We start from the raw sequence: 13586 nt of genomic DNA, 5'->3' as shown, positions 1-13586 counted from the left end.
AGGGACGTCTCTTTATCATCGATTTGTTTTGGCCATTTTCGAGGTTTTTTTTTAACTCGAGTCTCGTCTCGACCGTTTTTCTCAGGAGGTTGAACTTCAGCCTTTGTGCTGGAGGGTTGAACATAAAGTTCCAAGACTTTCCAAAGCCTCCAGACCTCCCGAGTCCTCAGGACCTGAGCTTTCACACAGTCTGAGGGCTGAAATTTTCTAAGTCCCACTGTAGATCTCTGTTAGTTTGAACCTTCAGACAGTCCAAGGACTGAAGTTTTAAAAGTTTCTCAGTACTTCTGTGTTAGTTTGAACTTTGTGGTTAACAGAAGCCTTAAAACTTGTGACCATGAGTCTTGATTTCACATTTAAACCATCCATCTGAGTTCTTCTCAGACCTTCACCTGTGGGTTCTTTAGAAATCCTGAACAAACTTTGATTCTCTTCACTGAACAGTAAAGTTTGTGGAGATCAGAAGGTAACATTAGTTTGATCGATGCCTTCAACTACTAGTAGACTTTATCTGGAAAGCAGTTTTCTGAAATGAGTTCTTAGTAAATCTGTCCACAATCAAACCAAGAACACAGAAAGCGGAAATGTTTGAAGAAACAACTTGATGTTTTCATTTCAGACTAGAAAACGCTTTAAGACCTTTCTCTGTTTTTGCTCTTTTTCATCGTTTTATCATCTCTTCTGTTTAATTTGATCTTCTAAAGTCTAACTGGTGTCTTTTCAAATGTTTTGTCTTTAGTTTGATTCTTCTTAAATGTTTAGTTTTGCTCTTTTCTCGCCTTTTATTATTTTCTAAATGCTTCATTGTATTTTGAGTTTAATTCCTGTTTAAAGTTTTATTGCCTTTAAGATTTAATTTTCTAATTAAACATTTAATTTTTTAATTAAGTTTATTAAAAACATAAAAAAATTTTATTAAATATTTTGTCTTTTTAAAGGTTTAATAATCAAATTAAATGGTTTGTATTTTTAAATGTTTAATATTCTTCTTAATTGCATTTTTTAAATGTTAAATTCTCTAAAATATTTCATCTTTAAAAATGTAGTTTATTTCTTTAATCTTTTTTTTCTGTCAAGATTGTATCCCCAACCTTAAAAATGAAACAAACCCTTAAATCACAATAAAAATACTTCTGTTGTCACAATCATGAGTTAGTCAGTTATTCAGTTTATCAATTCAATTTTATTTGTTTAGCACCTTTCACACAGATGACAAAACTACACAAGCAAAGAGAAAAGACTATTATTAAAACTCCAACATTAAAAAAAAGATTTAACATGGTAATAAAATATGTTGTGTTCAGGGCATGGAGGGAGTTTATTGAAGTCTTCTTGGGCTCACACAGTAAATCATTTTAACCCGTTGCGCTTCAGTGTTACGCCCGCGGAACACTTTGAGATCTGCATAAGCATTTCCTTCAATGTCTGAAGCTGCAAATGCGATTATACAAACACTATACACCGATGGAAAGCTTAGATTCTCATGAATCCGCCAGTATAAACCACTTTCAGATGCGATTACCACAGCGGGTAATATAAACACATTTGTCCGACAAACAACGAATATCCATCCATCCGTTCTCTGTACACGGCTTTAACGTACACAGCGCGACTCACATTTCCGGGTTTATTATTACACACAGATGAAAATATTCCACAAAAAACGGCCATAATCCAACCTTGGACATCCAGTCGAAACAAGCCAGTAAACTATTTTGTCCAAAACATGTCCTGAAGTCGGTATATAATCCACGAATCGGTCGTTTTCGAGGAAATGCACCTCGCGATGCGCGTCCAATATTCCCTGTATTTCTCGTCACATTTTTATTTACAAATAAAATATTAACGATTGTTTGTGCTGAAAATGGCTGGAATTGACTGCCGCTTATAGGGCTATATAGAAACTTGATATTCAGTCTAAGTGTAGTGAATCGTGTTCTGCGTTGTGTTTGAATTTTGTATTAAATAACACGAGGATGGTAGCTTCGAACGGGACATTTATTTTCCTTCCCATGAGGAGTCGCCATAAAAAGAGGAAGCAATAAGAACAAAACACCCAATGTTATAACCAGTTTGACAAAAACACAGACTATATTAACTAAACAAAACGTTCCATTAAGGAAGAAAAAAAAAACAATAAAACACAGAGAGTGACAAAAACACATACCTTCCCATGAGGAGTCGCCATAAAAAGAGGAAGCAATACACCACTTTTCAAAATAAAATACTGACCACACTTCCGGTGATTATTAATCCCCCTCCCTAATGGACATACTAAAAACTCATAACCATAACCGTAGTTAACTAGTCTCCCCACAGGATGTGACCAATATTCAACATATTATTTTAAAAAAACCATAAAAACAATAAATACAAATATAAACAAAAATAAATACAAATTCATATAGCGCAACAACATCAGTCTCATTCTATTACATTCACCCCCACTGTTTTTGCGCTATATGAAAAAAAACAACACATCACACATTCCAGTTCATACTATGGCAAAGAAACTATTACATTAGTCTTCACATACAGTGTTCATAGGTGCAACGACGCAAATCTCCAACAACTGAAACATAACCCAGCCCAACCAGAAAAAAAACTATCCAGCGAAGGATCAAGGTAAACGTGGGGTGATCAAGCACACGTTTAACCCCAGGAAAATATGCCATATACACATTTCAAGGGCCTGAAATTCACAGCCAAAAGTATGCACCTGATTGGAAACCAACCGTACAGGAATATAAAGCTCAGCATAGTATCAAAAATAATGAAATACAAAACCACATATCTAAACAAAAAACAAAACACAAAAAAACAAACAAACAGAAAAAAAAAAACACAGTTTCTTCCAAACAGACGATCCATCTACGTACCAATTCGAACTCTTTGTGTGGACATAGTCTGTATTAACCTATTTACCGGCCTAACAAGTCTACCTAACCTGGTGCGAAAATCCCCCCCCAATGAACCCACAGACATCCCCCTCTGTTCAATGGCCAGGGACTGAGACTCCCTCACTCTCGCTGACTCTGTACATGAAGTCTGGACTGAATGTCTGGAACCACTAACAACATGCTCAACACTGTGAATGCCACTAGTAGAGTCAGGCAGCTGACATCCGCCAGAACCTGATTTGACTGATCCTGTGTCCACATGAACCTGCAGCTCAGCACTGTCATCGTCAACCAGCCGACTCTCCTCTGCCTCACTGCAACCATCAGATATTTCAGAGAAAACAGGCTGATGGACCCCATCCTCCACGTTAGACTCTGGCAGGTCAGACACCCAGCGAGCAGTCCGGCCATCACTCAGCTCCGTCTGACCCAACATTCTCACCCTATCCTGACTCAGTTCGACACTGGAGCCAGAGAGCTCCCATTCCTGAGTCTCCTCCCATGAAGGCAGTGGCAGGAAATTTACAGGCATGATCAGGTTCCTGTGAACTGTCTTAATCCGGCGTGTAACAGGATGTTGAAGGCTATATGTGTGAAGCTCGTCATTCTTGCTCACAACCACATACACTGCATTTTCCCATCGATCAGCTAATTTCTTCTTCCCCCTTTCCCCTTTGTTTGCCAACAATACTCTGTCACCGATTTCAACAGAAAAGCCCTTCGTCTTTCTGTTATAGACCTCGGCTTGTTTTACCTGCCGCCTGCTAATGTGTGCCTGTGCGATTGCTGTTGCCTCCCTCAAGTCTCTTCCCAAAGCCTGAACATATTTATCAACATCAACAGTCTCTCCATCCAACAAAACACTCTCGAACATCACATCAACGGGCAGGCGAGGAGTCCGACCAAACATCAGAAAGAAAGGTGGAAACCCTGTGGTCTCATGGATGGTGCAGTTATATGTGAAAGTCAGTGTATTCAGCATCTGAGGCCACTTTGCCTTCAAACGCGGTGGTAGAGCTCTGATCATGGAACCCAAAGTGCGATTGAAACGCTCTGCCTGTCCATTACCCATCGGATGATACGGTGTGGTATGGGATTTTTCCACGCCCGCCAACTGTAAGAGCTCAGCTATGAGCGCACTCTCAAAATTAGCACCTTGGTCTGAATGTAAGCGTGCTGGGAATCCATAAACAGAAAAGAAATTGTTCCACAGAACACGAGCGACAGTCTTAGCTGTCTGGTTAGGACAAGGATAGGCACAGGCCAGCCTGGTGAAGTGGTCAGTAACCACTAAAACATCAACTGACTTGTTATTATCATCCTCTGCCGACCAAAAATCCACACACACCAACTCCAGTGGAGCAGTAGTGACAATAGACACCAGTGGAGCTCTGGCTTCCGGCTCTGGGGCCTTGCTCAACACACATCTCTTACATTGCGTAACGTACAACTTGCTATCATCTGCCATTGTATCCCAGTAAAAACGTTGCCTGAGGAGCCATAAAGTGCGCTGCTGCCCCTGATGACCAGCATCGTCATGCACCCCTTTTAGCACCTGACTTCTCAAAGCTTGTGGGACCACATACTGGAAAATCTTCTTTTTGCTCACCGGATGCTTAGAAATACGATAAAGGACACCCAGCCGGGTCGTGAGTTTTTCCCACTGCTTCAGTGTCCTGTTTGTCTCCCTGCATTCATGAACTCTCTCCCGGCGAGATGGACGGCGACCTCTGTCCACGAAAAACCGCACTCTGTTCAAAACAGGATCCTGAATTTGCATATCCTGCAGTTCCTTGAGGGTGAAAACAGGCAGTAGATTCTGTCCCACCGATGCCACCTGCTGCAGCTGCTGTACGTGAGCGACTGCTCTCACTAAACCAGCATCGTTCCAGTGCTGATGCACATTCAACACAGCAGACACTTCCTCACCTGAGATTTTACCGCCACTACAAGACCCACCCCCACAAACTTCAGCGGAACTTGAAATGGATAGAGTCTGCCTTCCCCCCTTATCCTGCTCACAGGAGAGACGAAATGCATCCTGTACACATGGGAAGGAAACACCACTCGCCTCATCCAATAAAACATGATAGGGGGTTCTTGTCAACCTGTGCATCACTTTGCACCTCACGAAAGGTTCTCGGCTCAGTGCGTCAGCCACAATATTCTTGGGTCCAGGAATGTACTGGATGTCAAAATCAAAAGGAGCCAGTTTGGACACCCATCTATGCTCGCATGCATCCAGTCTTGGTTTAGTCAAAATATATTTGAGAGGATTATTATCCGTCCACACCGTGAATTTCTGTCCCTGCAGCCAATGACTAAACTTGTCATGAATAGCCCATTTCATAGCAAAAAACTCCAATCTATGAGCTGGGTACTTAGACTGAGCATGGTTCAGTGATTTGCTGGCGAATGCAACTGGCCGTGCTGTGTCGTGTCCATCCTGCACCTGAGAAAGTACAGCTCCTAGCCCACTGGTAGATGCATCGACAGACAGAATAAATGGTTTTGAAAAATCAGGATGTGCCAGTAAGACTTGGTCAACCAAAGCCTGCTTCAAAGACTCAAAAGCCTGTCTACACTCTGTGGTCCAATCAGGAGGAATAAGTCGACGTGCAACTTTTGACCGCTTTTTACCACGTGCACCCCGTGGTTGTCTGCACCCTGAGGTAAGTTGAAAAAGTGGCTTAGCGATCACAGAGCAGTTCTCAATGAAGTGCTGGTAATACACCACCATGCCCAAGAACGAGCGAATCTTGTCACTGGAGGGTGTAACACCATCACTCTCCATGATGTCATCTTCACTCAAACTCACTATCGCTTGCACCTTGTCAGTGTCAGTGGATATCCCCTCCTGAGAAACCACGTGCCCTAAAAACTTCACAGATCTTCGCAGGAACTTACACTTCGCTGGAGAGAGCTTTAAATTGTTTTCCTGCAGACGCCTGAAAACTAATTCAAGCCGCTCCAAACTTTCCTTTTCTGTCCTGCCAAAGACCAACACATCATCAAGGTAACAAAGCAGTGTCAAAAAATTCTGATCACCAAAAATGGTCAGCATCATTCTCATGAAAGTTGCTGGGCTATTACAAAGACCTTGAGGCATACGATTATACTCGTGCAGTCCCAGTGGTGAGGCGAAAGCAGTGTATTTCTTATCCTCTTCGTGGAGTGGCACATTGTAATAGCCCGAAGTCAAGTCCATCGTACTGAAAAAGGCGTTGCCTCCCAGTGCGGCCAAAACGTCCGCTTGATGAGGCAGAGGATGTGCGTCTTTGACCGTGCGGGCATTTAACCACCGGAAATCATTACACAGTCTCAGCTCACCGTTTTTCTTCCAACACAAAACAAGAGGTGAAGCATACTCACTGCTAGATTTCCTGATTATATCCCGCTCCTCCATCTCATCGAGTGTCTCTCTCAACTTCTGGTAGTGAGCTGGTGAGAGCCTGCGATACGGCAACCGGAAAGGACGGTCATCGGTCAGCCGAATACGATGACAGAAACCAGTGGCTTGTCCACAATCCAAACTGTGTCTGGAAAACACGCTTTCATACTTTACAATCAAAGACGTCAGCTTGTCTTTCCAAGCCGGAGAAACCTCACAATCATCCAACGGTAACTCCTGGAGACCCAGTTCCCTGAGCCTAAGGCTCCCACCCACAAACTCGCCCCCAACAGAGCTCTGCGCCGTCAAACTACCATGGCTGCTGCCACTGGCTACTTTTCCAGTCATCTGATGAGCTGTCTGCTCAGCACCCACCTCAAAATCCTCCAATGCAATACAAGGCGACACATCAGCCACTTTTGCATTTCTCCGCAATGTGATTTTAGATGCAGTTGGATTGATTATTTTTACAGGGACCCATCCATCCCCCCACAAAGGTGTCACTACCCTGCCGACTAATATGTTTCGGGGTGTACAGCGTGATGAGCTAGGCTCCACAATCACAGTGCTGCCAGCTGAGAGTACAGTCCCATGAGGGAGGCGGCCCCACACAACATGCTCACTCATAGGCTCCAGTGTTACTGCTTTTCTCAACCTGACCGTCCCAACCTTGTCCGGGATCTCATCCCCCCTCCATCTCTCTAAATTGGCCAGAAAACGAACAAAATCACTAGCTTCCTGCTGCTGTGATGAATCGGGTCGGCCCAAAACACGCCAACAGGCCTCATTGGTCTTAAACCTTTTGATGATAGGTTTGAGCAGATTAGTGCCCACAACTAACTCATCTACTTGTCCATCTACAATCAAAACTGGGACAAGATAGTCAGAGTCGAACAGTTTCAGTTTCAGTTCACAAATCCCTACCGGCTCCGTCCGCTTTCCACCACATCCAATGAGTACAATGTCCGTGGGGGACACCAAATCACCATCCACAACCCCTGCCTCCCTCAACTGAGGCACTAAATCTGCACGCAGGGAAGTGGCCATGGACCCACTATCCAACATCCCCCGAACATCAACTTTGTCCCCTACTAAAACAGTGGTGAAAAACAAACCGTCACTTTCGCCTGTCCTGGTTGTGTTCTGAAAAATCACTGTCTTATCTGGCGGAGCCGATTCACAAGCAGCAGAAAACACTGACTGGACATCATCATCACAGGAGGGAAAACCGCACAGCTCCAAGTTGCCCTCCGCCAAAGAGGAGCTACTTAGTTTCCCGAAATCCGAGAGTCACGAGACAGATCCGAAGGTTGAGTAGAATCTAACTGTTTGCACTTAGCACCAATATGGCCCGGTAAATAGCATCTGAAACACAGGTTATACATCCTGCAATGGGCAGAGGTGCTATGGTCTGGACTGTTACAGACTTTACACTCTCGATTGATTTGGCGACCTTTGTTCTGAGATTGACCACGTGTTAGTTGAACATTACTAGTCAACGTCCTCTCTAACAGGTTCAAAACTCTGTCCATTGTGCATTTGTCCTCATTATCTGATGTGACCTTAGGACTGGATATGAAGGGTTGGCTCACCAGAGTGTCACTGCACATCCCCTCCTGACCAAGTCCAACTGTCGTCTCTTTCTGCACTGACATTTGACTTCCACAAAACATCTGCACCTTTCCATGATTGTCAATGTGTTCTTGGACTTCCTGAGCCGACCAATCACGAGGTGGTTTTGTTTTGAAAATCAGTGCTAACTCTTTGTCGGGGCAGTTGCGCACAAACATAATCACTGCATGACGGCTCAAATTGGTAGCCGGTTCCCCCTTACTGACTAAACACTGTTCCGTCATTTCAGCTGCTTTGTTTAGCCTAATCCAGTAATCCAAAGCAGTTTCCCCATCAAAAGGCTGTACTGCGTAAAAATCAGCCAAAGGCAGGTCAGAATGTACAACGTCACCAAAATGGCGTCGCAGCACCCCATAAACAACATTGACATCCGAGACGCTTGGGTTGCTGCGTAACCATACCTTGGTGACATCTCTGGCCTTGCCCAAGAGTCTGTTCATAACTTCTTCAATGCATTCGGTTGAACTGTATCCCTGCTTCATTAGATAACTTCTCATTAACTCCTCCCACTCACATATCGAGTATTTGTCTGAGCCATCCCCTCTAAAATAAGGCGGAACATTTACATCAGAACGCAACACTAAATTTAGCTTGGAAGCATCAATAACAGTGGTGGTGCTCTGATCGGGGCGACAGGCCTGCTGAGTTTGATCAGGGGTGACAGGAAGTGTTTGATCAGAAGAACAGTTTTGCTGCAAACTAGCTTTGATAGATTCCCCAATCTCAGCTCCGATTGTTCTAATCAGCTCAGCAAGTTGATTTGGAGATGAACCCATACCAGCATCACCTGTGTTCTGTGAAGAATGAATCAGGGTTGACATACCCGGTGTAAATGTCATCGATCTGACCACATCATCCCTTAACCCCTCATGTGTATTCCCCCGAACAACAGAAGGACCAGGTTGCAATGCAGGTTGACTCATGGGTGTAGACTGCAACTGAGGAGCCCACCGTGCAACACCTCTACCCCTTCCTACACCCGGGGTTGTCCCGCTAACACCCCCCACACTCTGTATATTAAACGTGTCCATGTTATCACCACAGTCTCATAAACACAATAAAATATTATCAACAATCAAGGAATCAAAAATCAAAAACTAGCCTAAACCAGCTGGTTTAGCACACATACAAGTACACTATGTAACTTAATGAAAACAGATAGAACGATTCTTTTTTTTTTTTTTTTTTTTTACAATCACTGAAAAGGATAAATATGCTTGAACCAGTCGACTCCAAGATGAGAACGCTGCCGCTCCGTAACGTCCGAACGCTGCTCCAGTCCACAGGTTGAAGAATCAGAACGTAGTAGCAGCTCCCTCTCACCAGTCAGTCGACTCCAGGATGTCGACACTGCAACTCTGCAACGTCTGACGGCCGCTTCCACTCCCTCGACCACGTAATCGGCACGTAGCAATAGTCCTCTCCTCCAGCGAGTCAATGACACCAGGGCAGCAAAAAACAAAAATGGTCGACGCTGCAACACCTGTGACGAACGTTTCCCTCTCTCTGCACGCCGCGCTGTTATGGCTCGTACCGTAGCAACAAGGCGGCTAGCGCTGTAGCATCCATAACAGTCGTTCCTCGCTCTTCACCGACTCCTCGACGCCGCTGAGGCTCGAACTTCAGCAACCAAGGCGGCTAGCTCCAGCTAACCAGTCGACGGGTCACGGCACCAGTTTGTAGTGAATCGTGTTCTGCGTTGTGTTTGAATTTTGTATTAAATAACACGAGGATGGTAGCTTCGAACGGGACATTTATTTTCCTTCCCATGAGGAGTCGCCATAAAAAGAGGAAGCAATAAGAACAAAACACCCAATGTTATAACCAGTTTGACAAAAACACAGACTATATTAACTAAACAAAACGTTCCATTAAGGAAGAAAAAAAAAACAATAAAACACAGAGAGTGACAAAAACACATACCTTCCCATGAGGAGTCGCCATAAAAAGAGGAAGCAATACACCACTTTTCAAAATAAAATACTGACCACACTTCCGGTGATTATTAATCCCCCTCCCTAATGGACATACTAAAAACTCATAACCATAACCGTAGTTAACTAGTCTCCCCACAGGATGTGACCAATATTCAACATATTATTTTAAAAAAACCATAAAAACAATAAATACAAATATAAACAAAATAAATACAAATTCATATAGCGCAACAACATCAGTCTCATTCTATTACATAAGGAAACTGCAGAGCAATAGAAGAACCAACAATATCTCCTGTTTTCTCCTTTAATGAGTCGACTCTTCTGGTGCTTTCAGACCAAAGAACTACAGACTCTTCACAACCTGCTCAAACTCTTGGTACAGGACCTCACCACACGGGTCAACAAGGTTTCCTTCTCATTTCTACTCTGAAGTTCACCTTCTCCTGCTCAAACTGCTGACAAATGTTTGTGCTGCTCTAAAGTCTGGTCTCCAGAACTTCCTAAAAACTCTCAAAGTCTCTTCTGCTGCAGGTTGCTTTGTAGAACTGTTCCAGAAAACCTCACTAAACCACATGGAGGGGCCTCAAGATAGCCGTCCAAATGAAACCGTACAAAAACCAAACATTGGACTGTTATCAGTGAAATGAGATGAAGCTTCAGTCTCACAACACACCACATTTTACTGTGCTGCTGAAATAAGTGCCCAAAATCTCCAAAATGTGAGTTTGTGGTAGTTACATTTGCATTGCAGTTCCTCTATCTTCCACTAGAGGTCAGTGTGAGCCAAGTCCTGCAGCCAGCATCAGAAAGCCTCAAACCCAGAACCTTAATCTACTGGAATATGGGATGAGAGGAAAGTCGAGCAACACCTGAAGCTTGCAGTTTGGTTTGTTGTAGGAACATTACAGTGAAATTAACTAAATGTCAGTGAGCTGAGAGGAAGCTGAAGGAAAGCACTGAAATACAACTCAAATATATGAGTGTGTTTGTATCTTTTTGTTGTTATCAGTCGGGGTCATCTTCCAATACGTTTCATAACCGAGCCTCATTACATGACTTCACACACACACACACACACACATGTTTGTTTTTCTATACCGGTGGGGACTTAACATTGACTCCCATTCATATCTAACTCCTAACCCTTACCCTAACCCTAACCATCACCAAATCAATGCCTAACCCTAAACAAACGTTTTTGCACTTTTACATTTTTTATTAACAACAATATGGCCAAGAAAACGGTGTTGCCACCCGTGGGGACCTCATTTTAGGTCCCCACCGTAAGACAAGTCCCCACCTTTATAGCAAATAGTCAGGTCAAAGTCCCCACCGGTATAGCAGAAACAAGTACACACACACACACACACACACACACACACACACACACACACACACACACACACACACACACACACACACACACACACACAATGAAGAAGAGGAGAATACAGAGGTATAAAGTTACAGCAACAGAATGAGATCATCAGACAACTGTTGCTCTGCAGATGGTGGACGGAGCTTCGACCAGGTGCTGCTCTATTAAAGTCAGCGGGAGACGTTCAGCTGATGTAACTTCACTCTGGCAGCCACGCTGAAGACTCTTCATTTACCTAAAAACCTGTCGATCCACCGGCCCCATCTCGGCTGATCGTTTCAGCTCCGATCCGTCCGACTCAATGAGTTCTTGAACTCCTGGCGCAGTTTGTTTCCAGAGCTTTTCATTGTGTCTCACGTCTTCGTATCTATCAATAAATATCAGTAAACCTGAAGCTCAAAAGATTCCACTAAGAGAAGATCTGGTTCAACCTCAAAAACATGCTAATAATAATATTATTTTCCTCTGCCTATTGGGTTTCTAACATTATTCACCTTTAGCAGTCACATTTAATCGTGTTGTGACCCAGTCAAGTCTGCCACACGTCTGTTTTTAACAAAGTGTTTTACTTGATTTTAATGTCATTATCCCTGAACATATTACTCATACTTGAGTCCAAAACAAACCCAAAACTTATTTAAAAAAATTAAGTCTGGATTTGTTTTCTTCATTTTTTGCCATTAAGTCGGCCATGTTGATAGCTTAATGCTAACAACTGAGACCCCTGAATTTACCAAAGGCATGTTATTTTTTAATAAGTTGCCAAAATTACACCAGTTGTCAGAGCCAGAAACTTTCAAAACAGAAAAAAATTGACTACTCGTTTGTGATAGGGTGTTGACTTCTCTAAATTTTTGTATCGTGAGAAGCTTTGCTGGTTTCTTCTTGAAAGTTTTCGGTGGTTGGCAAACAGCTGGAATGCATTTTCTGTACTTTACAGTACACCAGAAAAAGATCTGGAATGTTCCAATATGTGACGAGTCAAATGCAGAACATGAAAAACACCCGGATGTTCCACTACATCTGGTTAGATTCTGCAGTTTTTTATTTCCAGCAGGATTTTCTGACCAACAATCTTGACTTCAAATTCACTGGACAGTCATATGGAAACATCTAGATGTATCTGAGTTAACGTGGACCAGAAACTGAAGAAGCTAAATGGAATTCCACCTTTAAATTTATTGTTTGTGACTGCTTTTTCTGGGATGTGAAACTCTTTTCTGTGTGAAAGGATACACACTCAAAAGAAAGACTTGTTTTGTTTTGTTTTTTGTCTGTGTGTTCTTGGTAATGAAGAAACAATAAAAAAACAGAAAATATTAGCAGTATGGTAACGTAATGCAAAAGACGACGAGGAAAATTCTGCGAACCAGGCCGGTTTTTGTGCACCTTGCAGTGAGGGTCCATCAAAAAGTTGCTACTGAATGCCACGTTTAAAGGTTCAGTTCACCTAATTTACAAAAAGCACATTTTGTCACTCATCCCTCATAGAATCCAACCACAGACACAGTTTTAGGAGGATTATCTGCTATCAATCATCATGTTCTCCAACACAATCCAGTGGAAGTGCACTAGATCATCCACTGTCTTTGGAGGAAAAAGTCGCTCCACTGAAACCTGTTCACTTCTGCATTATTCAGGACATTGTTTCTGGACATGCAAGTGACTGTTGAATTTTTTAAATATAATTTTCCAGTGCTGGGAGCAGAGCAAGTGAAAATCCATTCACCAAGGCAGATAAATAAGACTAAAAACTGCCTTTGAGCATCGTCACGTGGGTGAGCCACTCCTTTGAAATGCACTTTAATGACCACACATTTACATATCTATTGAGACATTGTGTTCCTTTATGACGGCCTCTCACTTTCCTTCACATGGATGACCACTCCCTCCTCGGCTACCGGGGGTTTTAGTTCAATCTGCTGCCATTTTACCCCCTTAAACAGAAGTAAAAGCAGGAAGTCACGCAGACGACAAACTACACATGAATCTGAAAATAAGCACAAAAACTTGAACTAATCTGACCGTGAAGATTAGATAATGTGCACTGACAGTTTGATTTATAAACGTCAACCCGTGTGCTGCAGGTTTCTTCTTTTCCCTGATCTGCTGCGGGATCTGTCCATCTTAATGACTTATGCAATGTCAGGTGGGCTGCAGATGCTAATTTCTCCAGAGATGTGTCCGTCTGCATTAACACCGCGACCTGCCTGCTTCCACTTCAGCCTCCAGGATTGATTTCAACCCCGAGAAAGCAAGAAACAGAAATAAAGATTTTTTTTTACTCCTACAGCTGTATAACTTCCTCGCTGACCAATCGCACGTAGCCTCCCTGATGACCTCAC

At 43.1% G+C, this 13586-nt stretch overlaps 1 protein-coding gene across 3 annotated transcripts; it reads right to left on the bottom strand.

The window, feature by feature from the left end:
• Positions 1 to 1219: 1219 nt before the first annotated feature.
• LOC127535394 (retrovirus-related Pol polyprotein from transposon 412) lies at positions 1220 to 10045 on the bottom strand. 3 transcript variants are annotated; one of them, XM_051953274.1, is made up of 3 exons: positions 9847 to 10045; positions 2168 to 9685; positions 1220 to 2006 (listed from the first exon to the last, which is right to left on the bottom strand). In XM_051953274.1, the coding sequence occupies exon 2, from the start codon at positions 7354 to 7356 to the stop codon at positions 2872 to 2874; it is 4485 nt and encodes a 1494-aa protein (XP_051809234.1). In that variant the 5' UTR covers positions 7357 to 9685; positions 9847 to 10045; the 3' UTR covers positions 1220 to 2006; positions 2168 to 2871. The 3 variants fall into 3 exon arrangements, with proteins under 3 accessions (XP_051809234.1, XP_051809233.1, XP_051809235.1); XM_051953273.1 differs by having other exon boundaries at positions 2168 to 10045; XM_051953275.1 differs by having other exon boundaries at positions 1221 to 2006; positions 2168 to 10045.
• Between the last annotated feature and the right edge of the window lie 3541 nt (positions 10046 to 13586).

The sequence above is a fragment of the Acanthochromis polyacanthus genome, chromosome 9 (assembly GCF_021347895.1).
Source record: "Acanthochromis polyacanthus isolate Apoly-LR-REF ecotype Palm Island chromosome 9, KAUST_Apoly_ChrSc, whole genome shotgun sequence".
NCBI lineage: Eukaryota > Metazoa > Chordata > Actinopteri > Pomacentridae > Acanthochromis > Acanthochromis polyacanthus.
Note: the sequence above shows the minus strand (reverse complement) of the source record. Positions and strands in the feature narration are given on the sequence as shown.